General features: G+C 40.1%; 1 protein-coding gene and 1 non-coding gene across 3 annotated transcripts in view; both read left to right on the forward strand.

Annotated features, from left to right (window-relative positions):
• The window catches only part of AP1G1 (adaptor related protein complex 1 subunit gamma 1), a 34,770-nt gene that overhangs the window by 13,366 nt on the left and 6,316 nt on the right, over positions 1 to 15,088 (forward strand). Inside the window, exons 4-18 of one of the 2 annotated variants that reach the window (XM_002196907.6) lie at positions 1,426 to 1,567; positions 2,764 to 2,860; positions 3,697 to 3,773; positions 4,918 to 4,926; positions 6,014 to 6,109; positions 6,572 to 6,652; positions 6,897 to 6,995; positions 7,408 to 7,463; positions 8,246 to 8,359; positions 11,383 to 11,523; positions 11,810 to 11,864; positions 12,941 to 13,063; positions 13,380 to 13,469; positions 13,962 to 14,089; positions 14,650 to 14,754. In XM_002196907.6, coding sequence (XP_002196943.1) covers positions 1,426 to 1,567; positions 2,764 to 2,860; positions 3,697 to 3,773; positions 4,918 to 4,926; positions 6,014 to 6,109; positions 6,572 to 6,652; positions 6,897 to 6,995; positions 7,408 to 7,463; positions 8,246 to 8,359; positions 11,383 to 11,523; positions 11,810 to 11,864; positions 12,941 to 13,063; positions 13,380 to 13,469; positions 13,962 to 14,089; positions 14,650 to 14,754 — 1,413 coding nt within the window. The remainder of the gene's footprint in view (positions 1 to 1,425; positions 1,568 to 2,763; positions 2,861 to 3,696; positions 3,774 to 4,917; positions 4,927 to 6,013; positions 6,110 to 6,571; positions 6,653 to 6,896; positions 6,996 to 7,407; positions 7,464 to 8,245; positions 8,360 to 11,382; positions 11,524 to 11,809; positions 11,865 to 12,940; positions 13,064 to 13,379; positions 13,470 to 13,961; positions 14,090 to 14,649; positions 14,755 to 15,088) is intronic. The other variant, XM_072934393.1, reaches the window with a different exon arrangement.
• LOC115496897 (small nucleolar RNA SNORD71) lies at positions 9,748 to 9,834 on the forward strand. The gene has a single exon (XR_003962425.1). It is a non-coding gene; the product is annotated as a small nucleolar RNA SNORD71 (small nucleolar RNA).

Consider the following 15,088-nt stretch of genomic DNA (forward strand, 5'->3'; position numbering starts at 1 on the left):
GGCCTCAAAGTGCTTTAAAAGAAACTTGGTAAAACTGTGGGCCTGAGGATCTACTAACTTTGGGCCTAGCGTCCAGGAGACAAGATTTTTGTCTAAAGATCTTTCATTGAAATGCTATACTTGTGAGGTGCTTCCATTAGAACCAGGCTGCAGGTTAACACCTCTTTTGATTGTTTATGCTACAGCAAATTTGGTAAGGGTTTAGTGAGTTTGAACTGGAAATGGGTCAGACAGAAGCTGAGCAAAAACGGTGGACAGCTTCCCACTATCTCCTGGGTTGTATATTGCTTTCTCCTTCAGCTTCTATATCTGCCATTGTGTTTTGCTTTTATCTAGACATTAAGGGATTTATTTATGGCATTGTTTTTCACTGTTTCATAGCAAGACCCAGATTTTTGAGACGAAAAGGAAAGCAACCTCTTGAAGCATGTACTTGTGACACACACGGCTTTATATAGCTGCCAAAAAATTGTTAAAGGAAGGAAACAAAAAACCAACCTATTTAGTAGCATGTGCTGTCTGCATGTTGCCATAGCTGCTTCATGGTACAACCAGGACACTGTCTTTCCATTCTGCACCTGTTGCGTGTTTGGTTCAGAACCACTTCTTTCCCCAGCTCTTCCATCTTGTAATCCCCAGCTCCCCTTGCCTTCCAAACCAGGAACTGTATTTTTTACTTTCTTCATCATTGAATCCTGGGTGCTGTGGCAACCTTAGTACCAAACACAGATGGAAAAGTAGTGTAGAATTTGATTTTAAAGGTTATTGGGATTGCCATGTAGAAGCTATGTTGTCTTGTGCTTAGTGTGACATTGTAGCTAGCCTCATGAATAGCATCTCCTGTTAGGTAGTTTAGCTTCTTGGTGACCACTTTTCACAACTTCCTTAGGCATATGAATAGGAAAAATTGCTAAACAGAATTCTTGTATGAATTATTTTCAAGGTGTGTGAGTGGTGGCATTTGTGGTTTTTGTTCAGGATAGAGAATACTTTACATAGATTCTTCTCTACTGTTTGATTTGTAAATGCAGAAGCTAAAGCCTGTTGTAGAACATCTTTAAACTGGGACAGCCCACAATGTCACTGCAGGTCTGTGCTTTGCATGCAGGTTTCAAAGCCAAAACCATTTTAAATTGAATTCTGTATAGTCTTCCCTCTTCTCAACTCAATCCCTGGATACCCTGACAGGTCAACCTGATAGTTAAACCAAGTATTTTATGTTTTTAATTGAGGATTGTAAGTAGAATTAGTAGCCAACCCTGTGGTACATGCACTCAAAGCTTCTATTGCTTCCAAGTCATGCTCCCACAGAGCTGTGAATCCAGAAAGTTCTTTTGGGCCATGTGTTGCTGGATAGATGACTCTAGCTGTAGATGCCCGTTTCTGTGTGTGTATGCTGATTGACTTTTTTGTTCTCCTTTACAGTGACCTTAATCACAGCACACAGTATGTGCAGGGGCTGGCACTTTGTACTCTTGGCTGCATGGGCTCCTCAGAAATGTGCAGAGACCTTGCAGGAGAGGTGGAAAAGCTCCTCAAAACTTCCAATTCCTATCTTAGGAAGAAGGTACTTCAGGAAACTTTTGAATACTTTGCTATTGATTAAAAGGCAAGATTGATTGAACACCTTGCTAATATCTAGAATACTAGATGACTGAGATCATACAGAGCGAATATTTTCCCAGTGTGCAAGACAGAGCTCAAAACTCCCTGTCTGTTAATAGTAGGAATGTATGTAAGCCTCTGAAAGATAAGCCTCCAATTGGTGAGGTAGTTGCTTCTATTTTTGTATTCTCTCCCATAATGCTATTGGTGGTAATGTGAACACTTGTCCCCTCATGGACATTAGCCTCAAAATTCTGGTCGCCAGTTTGATTTATGTTCTCAGATAACTCAAGAGAAACTCTGGTTGTTAACAGTGCAGACTGGTATCAGATGATTTGAACCTATTTGATATCTTCTGTTGATGATGGTGACAGTAGTATGAGAACTAAAAGGGTTAAGGTCTTGAAATGGACAAACACTTATAAATTGTCTAATTTCTGCAGCAAATGTGCCATAGCATCAGCAAAGTGTGATTACCCCTATTCTTTTAGGTTTATTTATTGGTAAGTCTTGGTGAGAATATGAAGCAGTAAGATTTAGGAGGAGATGCATTGTTACATCTTTGTCTAGTGCTGGATCTAGAGAGAGTTTGGAGAGAAAGCAATGCTAAGAGGTCTTGCTGTGTTCTGGAAAGAGGCACTTGATTTTCAGGCAGGTGCGAGGAATAGTGTCTCCTGTTGCTTCTCCATCCTAGAAGAAATAGACACGTGTTTTTTCAAAAACAGTAGTTTCTTTTGTTTCTCATAGCACCCATCACCTGCAGGAGGAAGTTGTTTTTTGGGGAAGGAGGGAAAGTAATTAAGCCATAATTTTACAGTAAGTTTAATTATTTGTTTCCAATGCATTATCTCCTTCCCAGCAAGAGGACAGGCTAAAGTAGCCCTATTAAAGGCTGCTTTGCAGATAATAACACTTCTTATGTGAATAATGTAAAAATGAACCATTGATAGGGGGAGTATTAGTTTGTAGTTCAGTGCTCCCCCTTTATTGAACTCCCTTCTGGAATGCTGCTTAGTAACACTTGTAATAGAGTGATGGAAAAATGTGCCAAGCCTTTGTTTATCATGAAGATTGTTGTAGTTCCCACTGTGCTAGATATTCTCAAAACAGATATTGTTGTAACTGCAGTGTGTACTAACAAATGTTTTTCCTATCCAGGCAGCACTGTGTGCTGTTCATGTCATCAGAAAGGTGCCTGAACTTATGGAGATGTTCCTGCCGGCCACCAAAAACTTGCTGAATGAGAAGAACCATGGTAATAGCTGAGACTGTACTTAGGAAGGCTAGGCCATTCTCAAGAGGATAGTGCACTTGCTACCTAAGCCTTTTGTTTGGAGGGAACTTCAGAGGTGTATTTGTATAATTTGTTTATTTCTATTTCTGCACAGTGAATGCAAATGTCATTTAGGAGGAAGGGATGTATATGACTCTACTAGTCAACAGGACTTTAACATGGCATAGGTGACAAAAGGAACTCTTTCATTGCATTTTGATACATTTCAGAGTAGGTGAAATCGGAAAGTTTGATTTTTATCCTGTACACTGCCTAAAGTGACTCTAAGGAAGTGGCTTCTTAGGTTTGGAGGTATTACTTTTGTGTAGTCTAAATGGAGTTCTGAAGCCTCCTGAGGAAGGTGATACAAGGTCAGCTAGGCAACCCAAATGAGAAGAGAAAATCAGGAAGTGTGAAGAACTTGATACCCATAATGCAATTAACACATGCTGTCCTTCTGGAGTCTTAAGTTTGTGTAGAATCGTAGAGTGGTTGGATTTAGAAGAGACCGTAGAGGTCAGTAGCCCAGCTATGACCATTACTGTATGTTTAGTATGCGAGTTTCTGCAGACCAAATCCAATTTATCTCCTGCCTTGGCCTTTAATTGCACATTGAGCAGGAGCACATTGCTATCTGCTTTCCCTTGGACACAACTGCAAGCACAAGTATCTGTAGTGCTAGATACAATATGTTGAATTCAAGAAAAAAAAATTAGTGAGTTCCTGTTGTTTTCTTGTGATGTTTATCAAATGTCTGGAGCCGGTGGAATGATGTTAAATGGAGATTCATTTTTCTTTTCCCCCTCCCTCACCTTTAGGTGTTCTTCACACATCAGTTGTCCTCCTCACAGAGATGTGTGAGAGAAGCCCAGATATGCTTGCACACTTTAGAAAGGTAAGTGTGAACTGGTAATATTGCAAAGTTAATATTCATGGTCATCTAGTAAAATCCTTACAGTTGTTTGGGTGAAGAATGTAATGATACTGTTTGCCAATTTTTTTTAATCATTAAATGTGGGAATTTCATGTGTATCTAGGCCTAATCCCCTTCAGTAAGTGGTTAAGTTACAAACAATCAGTCTTAAGATTGTGCAGTATAAAACTCATCCTAGAGTTAGATTGTTAGATTTAAAGTTGTCTTTGATGGTCCCTTAGGTTTTTCCTCACTCCTTGTATCTAATTGCATAGTGACACTGAAATCACAAATGAAGTAAACAGAGAGTAAGATGGAAAACTGAAGCTTATGCCAACACCTGAATGCCTTAACTACAGCCATACAGTTATATGTACTCAGTTCAAAAACACCGACCTAAATTCTAGCTGTATAGATACCTTGTGTCTGATGCATACTATGCTACACAATTTTCCATTTTAATTTAAGGGTTTGAGAGTCAATGTCACTCTTCCTCCTCTGGTTAGGAATGTTTGCTTCCCATCACCCTCCTGGCTTCTTTCTGTTGTTTGCTATAATTTGCTGTATTATTGCCATTTGAAAGACTACTGATAGAAGAGCATCTGAAAATTGCCTTGATTGTTATTTTAAATTCTTGATCAAAGAAGGAGAAATTGAACAAACCTGGTAGAACACAACAAGCCATTTGCTCCTCTGAAAAGTCTTAAAGGTGTTTGTTTATTTGCATGCCCATTTACTTTTCCTCCTTGACTTGTCTATATCATTAGGGATTTAAAGCTATACATTCTTTGGTGCATCTTAGCATTTTGGTGTGCATCTTCCCTTGCCTTGATTGTAAATGTCAAAGCAGGAAAAAAAGTCAGATGAGGTTTATTTTGCAGGTACCATCCCTGCTACTATGTGCTTGGTTAATGTGATAGTTGTGGGAAAAGAGAGAAGAGCTGAGTGCACAAAATTTTTTTACTAGGTACATTTTTGTTACTAGCACAAAATTTTGTTACCAGGTACATTCTTTCTAGCTATTTCTTGTAGTTGTTATGCTGTGAATGGTATAACCTTGACCTATCCCTAATGCTTGCTTCGTCTGTTTTGTCCCTTTTGTCTGTTTGGAATCCTGCTGTGTTAGAATGAAAAGGTAAGAGTTAATTTTTCTAGATGATGCATGTTTGCCTTGAATCTGTAGATGTTTGTCCTTCGTGAGGCAGTGCCTCTGAATGACACAGTTGTGATTGATGCCACATGCTTAGATCATCTGTACTTGTCTAATCCTCTTTGTGTGCTGGACTTGTCACTAAACCTCTACATCCACAGCAGCCCTGAATCTCAGTTTTGGTCTTCTGCAAACATCAGCCTGCTTTCCTCAAGCCTTTCCTCATTTGAGGAATACTTCACCTTTTTTTTTTTTTTTTTTTGGTGCCTGTGTAAGTTGTAGCCCTGGGCTGCTTTCTTACCACAAACTGGGCTTTGTGTTTTGTCTGTATCATGGGTTAACTTTGGGTGATTCTCAGAAGGGAGCAGGACAGACAGTTAACTTGCCTGTAAGAGGCTGTAAAGGCTTTCTGTACTGCAAAGAGTTACCCAGTCCAGCTGCAGTGCTGATAGTCTTCGTGGGTGTAATTTGTATTCCAGAATATGCTGGCGGGGGGCGGGGAAGGCAGTGGCCCTCAACCAGTCTCCATGGCTGTAATGTTTCCCTTTGTTCTGTCCTCAGTCCTGATAATTCATGCATGTTGAAATGCAAAGCAAACATGAGTACAGATTCTAGGAATGCTCCACTTGCCTGTTAGTGTGTCTGGAGGGAAGATGTTGCAGCACCCTTTGGTTTCCTCTTTAAGGCAGATACAGGAAGTTCAGGGCTAATTTTGTGTGTTTTATGAAATGCATGTTTTCAGAGGAGTTTGTAGCTCCTGAATAGCAAAGTTAGGAACAAAAGGACATGACAGGGAAACTAGGCTGGTTTTCTTCTTACACTATACCGCAAATGTAGATTTACTACTTTGAAGACACAGTATGGTGCTCTGGTCCCAGCTTAACTGTTTCTAGTTGTGTTTTAGCCAAACTGTAGGTATTCATACAACAGCAGCTCTAGGTGTGCAGGTTGAACTTTGCAGAAGAATCCAGAGACTGACTTGCTTTCAAATACAAGATTTGTTTTTGGGCCTGTGCTTCAAAGCTGGGGTCAGGAAAACAACAGTACCCTAACAGGACAACTCTCTTCACAGCTGGTTCCCCAATTAGTTCGTATTCTGAAGAACCTTATCATGTCTGGATATTCACCAGAGCATGATGTGTCTGGGATCAGTGACCCCTTTTTGCAGGTAAGAACTGGTGCAAACAGTGACTGATAGCTTTAATTCTAGGACTGTGCTTTGATCCTTAGGTGTGATGAGGTGGCTACCGCTACACCTGTGTTGATTTTAAGGCTTTTTTGGTCTTCCTTTGAGCTAATTGTGCAAATGCTGTTCATCTGCCCTAGTGCAAGATACCTGCCTTAGTTTAACCAGCAGCTGTAGTGCTTTATCATGTTATGTGACAAAAGAGAGAAGCGGTGCATAGTGATTTTGGAAGGCTGTGCCTGGTAGAGAGGGGACTCTGAGCAGTTCTTGCTAGTGGGAAGAAAATAAGCACAGCAGAAGCCTGTTTTTGTTGATAAAGTTCTTACCTGGCACAAGCATTTTGCTTAAGAGTGGAAATCAGCAGCTTCTTTTGCTTTTTTGCTACTATGACCCCATGTCAAATACTGCCATCCAAACTTTTCTTTGCTTTGTTTTATAAAATAGGTACGAATCCTGCGGTTACTAAGAATTTTAGGGAGAAATGATGATGATTCTAGTGAAGCAATGAATGATATACTTGCACAGGTAAGGTCTGCAAGGTTGATGATTGGTTTAAACTTTCTCTTAGTTTCTTAATAATTTAGGTTCTGCAGCACTAGTGAGGATACAGCTGCTTGCTATGCTGAGTGAAATTATGTTGAAAGAGATGCATGTTTACAAGTATGATGCTGTTTTGTAGGAGTTGTTTACTTTCACTGCCTGTTCTGCAGAGCAGCACAAAGGGGATCTGCTTTAAATGCATTGAAGTTACTTTGTTTCCTATCTCCAGGTTGCCACTAATACAGAAACAAGTAAAAATGTGGGAAATGCCATTCTCTATGAAACTGTGCTGACTATTATGGATATAAAATCTGAGAGTGGCCTGAGAGTAAGTTACCTTTGCTATGGCCTTTGTTTTTTTCCTAGGATTGTATTAGAATAATTTGTATGGAGGACATGAAGCAAGGCTGTTTCACCATAATACAACTCTGCATCTGACTCTAGATAAGTCTGTAACCTTTGCAGAAAGAGTGCTTGTTTTGGGGGAGAAAAGGGTGTTTGGGTTTTTTAAAATAACGAAAATTAAAAGGCAAAATTTCCTGCAGAGTGTGTGTCCTGAGTGCAAGTGAGAGCCTATGATGCATCTCTTAGCATTTCCTCTGCTTAGGCAGCTTCTAGAGCTCTCTTTGGCTAAGAACCACAATGCTAGTTTTGACGTGTTGCCTTTGAAGTCATCATGAAAAGATGAACATAACCAGCAGCCTTTTTAGATCATTGACCTTCCCTAACTCTTTCTGCAGGTCTTAGCCATTAACATCCTAGGCCGTTTCTTATTAAACAACGACAAAAATATTAGGTAAGTTGTACAAAGTGTGTTTTGACAACACCCAATTTAAAATGTGTGAGAAGCAGTTGCACAAAGATGATGCTGAAGTAAAGCTTTCCAGGAGACCATGTTGAGATCACTGCTCCTGGGGTTAGTGTGGCTGTTGAGCTTGCTTCTTTCTTGGTGCATTCTTTCCTCTATGCAAATCTTACCTGTGGCTCTGCCCTTCTTAGTTGATAAGTTGGAATGTATGATCTATTTCTCAATATGTGATTTCTTAATCAGGTCCACATTTTTTCCTGTCTTGTCCCAAGTGGTCTGTAGTGGTATTCAAATCAGAGTTGGTGTTGGAGATCTGACAAATTAGGCAAAGACTGATTTTTCTGATTTTGTGCTGGTGGCAACAAAGGAGTTTAGTTCTGCTCTGGTCACTATTAATCTGGATGTGGAATTGCTGAAACTATTGGGATTGAATACCATCTCTAAGCAGTTGGATAGCAAATCACGATATGGGTTTCAGACTCTAGCTCTGGGATTAAAACTGATGCTAGTTTGAATGTAAGATCTGCAGAGGTGTTTGGGACAGATGCTTGTCTGGGCAGCAGTGTTGTTAGACATGTAACAATTTAGTGTGGTAGCTCGCCTGTGAAGATGGGTCAGGAAGTCCCTACAGGATTTGCATTCATTACCGAGTGCAAGAGAATCTTATTCTGTTGCAAAATAAGACTAAGTCTGGGGCAAGGGTACAGTGTCTGTGCATAGAAATTAAATGGCAAGTGTCAGCTACTGATGACCTTATGTCCTGTTTGCAGATATGTAGCTTTGACGTCATTGTTGAAAACTGTGCAGACAGACCATAATGCAGTACAGCGGCACCGAAGCACCATTGTGGACTGCCTGAAGGATCTGGATGTCTCCATTAAAAGGTAATCATATTATCAGTGAAATAGACTCTTGAGGTTGTCAGTCTGTGGAAAGTGAGCAGAGTATAGGGGAAAATGACAATAATCCTTGGGAACTGTAAGTGAGGCTACTATGACGGTATAACTCAAACAAGATAATGAAGATGTACTTCAACCTTCTTTGGAAGGCTGCTGTTACATTTCATGGGGGAAAAATAAATACTGTTTGCCTGAATTTTTCTAGAGTGCAGTATCAGTGGAGATTAGATTTATGTGCTCTCAGCAAGTTGGAAAGCCTCTGTGTACTATGATTATGATCAAAGCTACTCTGATATGCTGCACATTGGTTTTCTTTCCCAGATGAACAGGCAGTGCGATGTTGTCTTGGAGCAGTGTCAAGTTATCCAAATAATGTATTCTTAAATGTATTAGGGAGTAGTAGAATTCAGACTTAACTTGATTGCTCAAACAATTTGTGTACAAACCATATCCTTCTGTCATTCTTGGTGTTCATTTGTCATTTAAATAGCGGTGTGTTGCTGCTTCTCTGGGCATTGGGAAAGCTTTCAATCTTACTTCTCACCAGAGAAATACTTTTTTGCCTTGTACTCTGTCTTAATTTCTTCCAGTTTATTCTCATTAATTCAGTTATGTTCCTTTTGCTCATGGTAGTAACTCCCTTCTATTTCTGTCTCTCATACAAATTCTTGAACTATTTGGATTCACTTTGCCCAGCATATGTGAAAGGCTGCTCTTCTAAACTGAGTCTTTCAGCTTCTTGCTTCCTTGTTCTTTCTTTCAGAACTCTCCTCCTCCTCATTATTCTTTTTGTAACTGTGTTGCAAATAAAGGCCTGGGCTTAGTGCAGTGTACAGCATGCAGTGTTGGGGACAGCAGTATTTTTCCTGTTGCATTTCATAGAATTTCGATGCTCCAGGCCAGAATTCCACCGAGCACTCATCACATGAATATACCTTTAGAACTGTTCAACCTCTTCTTTTCTACCTACTCAAACTGATTAGATACTGCATTCTGATAGTCATTCTTCAAACTTGTGCTCATCTTTGAATCAGCTGTAGATTTTTTAAACAGCTCTGCTCAGACTAATATGTGTAAAACAGGAAAGAAGTTGGATTGGTCTTGTTTCTGAAACTTATTTTTAACTGCTATGTACTGGGTATCATGTAATCTCTCTTTATAGTTGCAATCAACCCAAATGACAAATTTGTATCTTAAATGCTGAACGAGTCAGGCTGCCATTGCTGCCACTGTTTGATGCCAGAGCCAACATGGGGCTCGGTTGTGGAATAGCATAGCCTTATCTAGATTTTGGGTGGAAGGTAACAAAAACATTTTATTGGCACCTGCTAGGAAAACACAGGTATGCTACAAACAACTGAGCTTCATGTCTGAGTGCTGTTGGAGGATGAAGCCTTTGAGTGATCCATCAGCAGAGCATGATGTTGCCATGCTGACACTCGTGCTGCTGACAATGCACTGTCTTCATTGAAGCATTATATTGACTGGATATATATCACAGTCCCCAGGCAGCAAGCTTCAAGGACTTGAGGGAAAGACATGGTATCTGCTTTTGGTTATCTGAAGTATGGCCTCTGCTCATCATCTTGCAACTGGTGTAGTTCATCTTGGTCCATGTAGTGTAATTCAGAATGGCTTTGCCATTTAATTGAAGTATTTTTTTCTGCTTGGTTTGATTAAACTACATGATTAAGAACTTTTTGACAAAATGAAACATATTATATGACTTGAAGGTAAGCAATATGTGCTGAGATAAATGCCTGGTATGAAGACAACATTGTATTCCTGCACAGCTGCAGTATTGATATATCTGCTATAAAGTGACTGAAATTTTGAACATAAACATGGAATACTTGTAACCCAGTAGGAACAGGTGTAAGGGAGTTGGGAGCTAGTAGGAAGGATGGAAACAGTTCTAGTAATGGTATAGGTCATCAGCTAAACACAGATTCAAATGTTAAAAGGTAGCAATTTAGTTTGGTATTTCCAACCTAATTCTGCATATATTTATTTTTTCAGTCCCTGGGTACTAGCTGGGTAAAAAGCAAAGTAACACATTTACAATTCACCATTCTGTAAAAATCCTTGTTATGATAATAAATAGGAAAATGTAGAGAAGTAGTGCTGTCTAGATGTTCTCAGATTCTTGAGAATAAATAGTGTGTGCCCAATACCATATTAAAATTCACTCATGGTTATTTAGCGAGCTTGTTTTAATACATTTGAATACAGCTGTTGCAAAGTTGTGCCGAAATCAATCACATCTGAAGTTATAGTCTTCATTCAAAAAAATAGCAGAAGAATGAGAGACCTGTGCTAAAATCAACTACAGAAGCTTCAAGTAGAAGGGCCTGGGAGTAGCCTCTGAGTTCTCAATGTGCACAAAAAGGAATAGCTTGTACTCTGACTAGTTGTGGTGTCAACATGTCTGTGGTGAGGAGGAATGAACAATACCAGGGTAACTTTAGGTTCTAGAAATCTTACTTTAGGTTCTTAGAAATCAGTTTATCCAATTGATACAGTAAAGCTTCTCAGTTAATATTTTAAATCTCTACTGTGTTTGAATCTCTAATATATGGAATTGGAAACAGGTCTGTTCTGGATTCCTGAAGGTGGAGAAAATATATTGTGGCATGCTTTAGTTGTTACAGTTGTGTGTCAGAAATGACCAACTTTCACTTATACTTGGACAGTGAGACTTTAATCCTGAAGGACTGTGGCTGCTGAAAGATACTGCTAGCCTAAAGCAATCTTTAACATATGGATAGATGTTTCTAGAGCACCCCGTAGCCCCACTCCCCCTTAATTTTTTGGAGACTGGATGTTTGTCTGCCTATGAATAAAAAAATACTGCACATTAAATGTGGAGGGCTGTTCTCGCAGGATTAGTAAGTATTGATCTTTTCTTAATTAAAAGTTAACTGCATTTTTGTAGCTGGATTTCGGGGTTTTTTTTACTTCCTTCACTAGGTGAAGTTACTTGATTGGTTTTCTGTCTCTTGCCTTAGGCGTGCAATGGAACTGAGTTTCGCTCTTGTTAATGGGAACAATGTCCGTGGAATGATGAAGGAGTTACTGTATTTCCTAGATTCTTGTGAACCAGAGTTCAAGGCAGACTGTGCGTCTGGAATATTTCTTGCCGCTGAAAAGTATGGAATTGTTTTACTTGCTAATAATTTTTGGTACATCCTCAGGATTGTGAACACCTTGTGTGTTGCTTCTCTCTCTGCTTGCTGCCAAGAGAGAATGTGTTGATTTGTTTTTTCTCTGTTCATTGATTTATATGTGGTTTGTCAGTTGTAGCCCTCCCTCAGTATTGGTGTTCTTCCTCATGAAGCAGTGGGCCAGGAAGGGGAGGTTCTGATGATGCTGGGTTTCTTGCTTGTATTGAAGACTGGCAGTTATTGCTCTAACTTGTTTTCTTAATTTTGTCAGATATGCTCCTTCCAAGCGCTGGCACATAGACACAATTATGAGAGTCTTAACAACGGTAAGTGAAATTGCCTTTCTTGTGTGTGACTACGTAAAATTTTCTTAATTCTGAAGGAATTTACCATCAAGTTGGAGATGGTTCTAAAGGCTGGCAGATTAATAAATGCTAAAATACATAGAGGAAGTGTACTTATAATAGTCATATTTACTGAGTTTTGATATTTCTGGCTGGTTGCCTTGGATCAGTGAGTGATTTTTAGAAGAACTGTACTATTTCAGAAACACACAAAATGTGTAACAGTGTTTCTACTGCAGTAATCACACTAGCTTCTAGGGACAACTCTTGTACTGTCTGATTCCCATATACAGTCCTTTCAGAGGAGAGTGAATGCATCCTGAAGTGACTTGCAAAGAGAAAGGGGGTGAAGGAGTTTCTTGAAATTGCTCCAAGTTGAGTGTATCAAAACTTGTTAATGAAACTGTGTCAACAGCCTTCTAGTTCACCTTCTTTGGGTTTAATTTTTGCTCTTTATCTGCTTGAATTTATCTATAAACATCACAGCTGAGGTGGAACTAGAGCAGTGCTTTAGCGACCAAGGGAAGAGACCTTGGTTACTTGGGTAGGCAGTGTGTTCTGTCAGGCAAAGAAGTGAGAAGAGATTTATCAGTATGAGTATTCAAATTTGAGACATTCCTCAAAAAGTTAGTCTGGCTGGGATGCTCTTTTGTCACCTTGAAACAGAGAGAAGTAGATTCGTTTAAAGTGAGAATTAATTTCTGTTGGAAGATTGGCTGTGAGAATTGCTCTCAGATTACTTTCCCCAGTAAAGTAATTGCCTTTTCTTGTCTGCTAGATAAACCACTCATAAGATTGCATTAATTTCTGCACTCTATCCTCTTGCAGTTTTAGGGTATTTGTAGTGTGGATTTCTCCAAGTATAGTTTTATTTGTTGGTTAATGTTTGTCCTGTATTTCTGCCCCGCTGAGGTTGCTCAAAGTCAACCATAAAGGGCTCATGGATGAAAGGGTTGATTTTTATTTCCAGAAGCATCAGGTGGTTTTGTGAACGGTATCACAGCTGTTGAGTGTTACTTAAGAAGGTCCACAGTAAAACCTAACAATTGTTCTTGCAGGCAGGAAGTTATGTTCGTGATGATGCTGTTCCCAATCTGATCCAGTTAATAACTAATAGTGTGGAGATGCATGCCTACACTGTGCAGAGACTCTACAAAGCCATCCTTGGAGATTACTCCCAGGTAAAACTAAATGTGGCTGGCTTCAGTGTCTTTGTTGTACTGCAATAATTATGTATGTTTACTAAGCATCTTGGGGAAAGCCAACATCACATTGTCTGGCTCCAAGAGAGAGACTGCTGAGCAGGCATGTCTTCTATAGAAAAGTTCATATTCTTTTTAGTTTCTCCAATTCTCTTACGGCATTCTTGATTGAATGTGATATTCTTATTTCTTCTGCTGTGGAAGGCCAAGCTTGATCCTGGAAATGCAGATGGTTTAATTTGTCATGCAGGCAGCCATTTATCTCTTGAACCTTCTCTGGTTTTTCTTCCAACAGCAACCCCTGGTACAAGTTGCCTCCTGGTGCATAGGAGAGTATGGAGATCTTCTGGTGTCCGGTCAGTGTGAAGAGGAAGAACCAATACAGGTATACCTCGAGAAAGAACTGCAACTGGACATCTGGCTGTGGATGGACCCACTTGATGCTGGCTAGGTGAAGGGAGTGCTTTCAGCAGTTCCCTAGCACTCATGTCCATGATGGAAATGGACCCTGGACAGGAATTTCCTTCCCCTGCTGCAGGCATGGACTGTGTAAATACTGGATGTGTGGAGTGTTGCTACAACTGGCAGAATGGTGTGGCTTCAGTGCCAGCTGGTTTGGAAGAAATCTGCTAGGGTCTTAGTGTATTTCAGTGATAAACCCACTCTTCAATGTGTGAAATAGGAACTGTATTTTACAACTCCTACAGTAAGATCTTCGTTAACATGTCTCTCACACTCTGAACATAATGTTACAGGCTCAGAGTTGCAGAGGAGTGTGACATGGCCATTAGGCAAGAGACGGGTCTTTACAGTATGATTTGGAAGGCTTGCTGTAAGCTCCTCTCTGTCTTTGCCTAACCTCACTGTACCTTTTCAGGTAACAGAGGATGAAGTTCTTGATATTTTAGAAAGCGTCCTGATATCTAATATGTCTGCATCTGTGACACGAGGCTATGCTCTCACTGCTATCATGAAGCTTTCCACAAGGTTCACCTGCACTGTCAAGTGAGTTCCCATTTGTGGTGTACTGCTCATGGCTTTGTTGTAAATATACCGACATCAGTTGTTTTCAGTAGGAGTGTTCCTTGAACAAGTTCTGCTTCTGTGATTTACAAGAGTCATCATGTTGCTTGTTGGCTTTTACAGTCCTCCTTTGCTCACAGGGTGAAAGATGTCTGCTGTGGGTACTGTTTTCTCTAGGGATGCCCTCTGCCATATAGGGAGTTAATCCATGTTGCTGTTTTTTGAGAACTTCTTCGTTTTGGTGGACTATTCTTTCTGGTTCCTTTTTTGGGTGATGGAGAGAAAAATAGCCTTGTTTCCTGTTGGACTCTTCTCAGTATGGGTAGTTGAGCTTCTTTATGCTATACCCTAAGGTGGTGTATTAATCACCTGCTGATGCTTTTGTGAAGGGACAGTTCATATATGGATGTTAGATGGATGCTGCTGTTTTACATGAGTTATGTGGGACTCCTTTTGGAACAGAAACTCAGGATGACACATGCTAATCCCTTGCTTATTGCTGCTAATTCCATGGTATGTTTGTTTTCCCTTGTCCCCAACAGTCGCATTAAGAAGGTAGTCTCCATCTATGGCAGCAGCATTGATGTGGAGCTACAGCAGAGAGCTGTGGAATATAATGCACTTTTCAAGAAATATGATCACATGAGGTAAGTGCTGATAGAGATTTGGTATTTGAAGAGGATCATTATCTGCTCTGATCTCCTGTGGATGACTGTGCTGTGAGAACTTTGGTGATTTTTGTTAAGGTTACAGAGGAATAGAAACCCTCCTCTTCTACAGGGTTAGCAAATGTTTTAAGGACTTAATGTATCCTGTTACTGTTCTGTGATCAGAGATTCTCTCTGCCAAAGCATTTGTCCTGCTTTGAGCCTGAGCTTGTCAGGTGCTGGAGGGAAGCAGGAGACAGGAGGGCTTGTTTGTCTTTTAGCTATCAACTAGTGTACTTCCACTGGCACAGAATGCCAGGGATTGCTTCTGACC

The sequence above is a fragment of the Taeniopygia guttata genome, chromosome 11 (genome assembly GCF_048771995.1).
Source record: "Taeniopygia guttata chromosome 11, bTaeGut7.mat, whole genome shotgun sequence".
Classification (NCBI taxonomy): Eukaryota; Metazoa; Chordata; class Aves; order Passeriformes; family Estrildidae; genus Taeniopygia; species Taeniopygia guttata.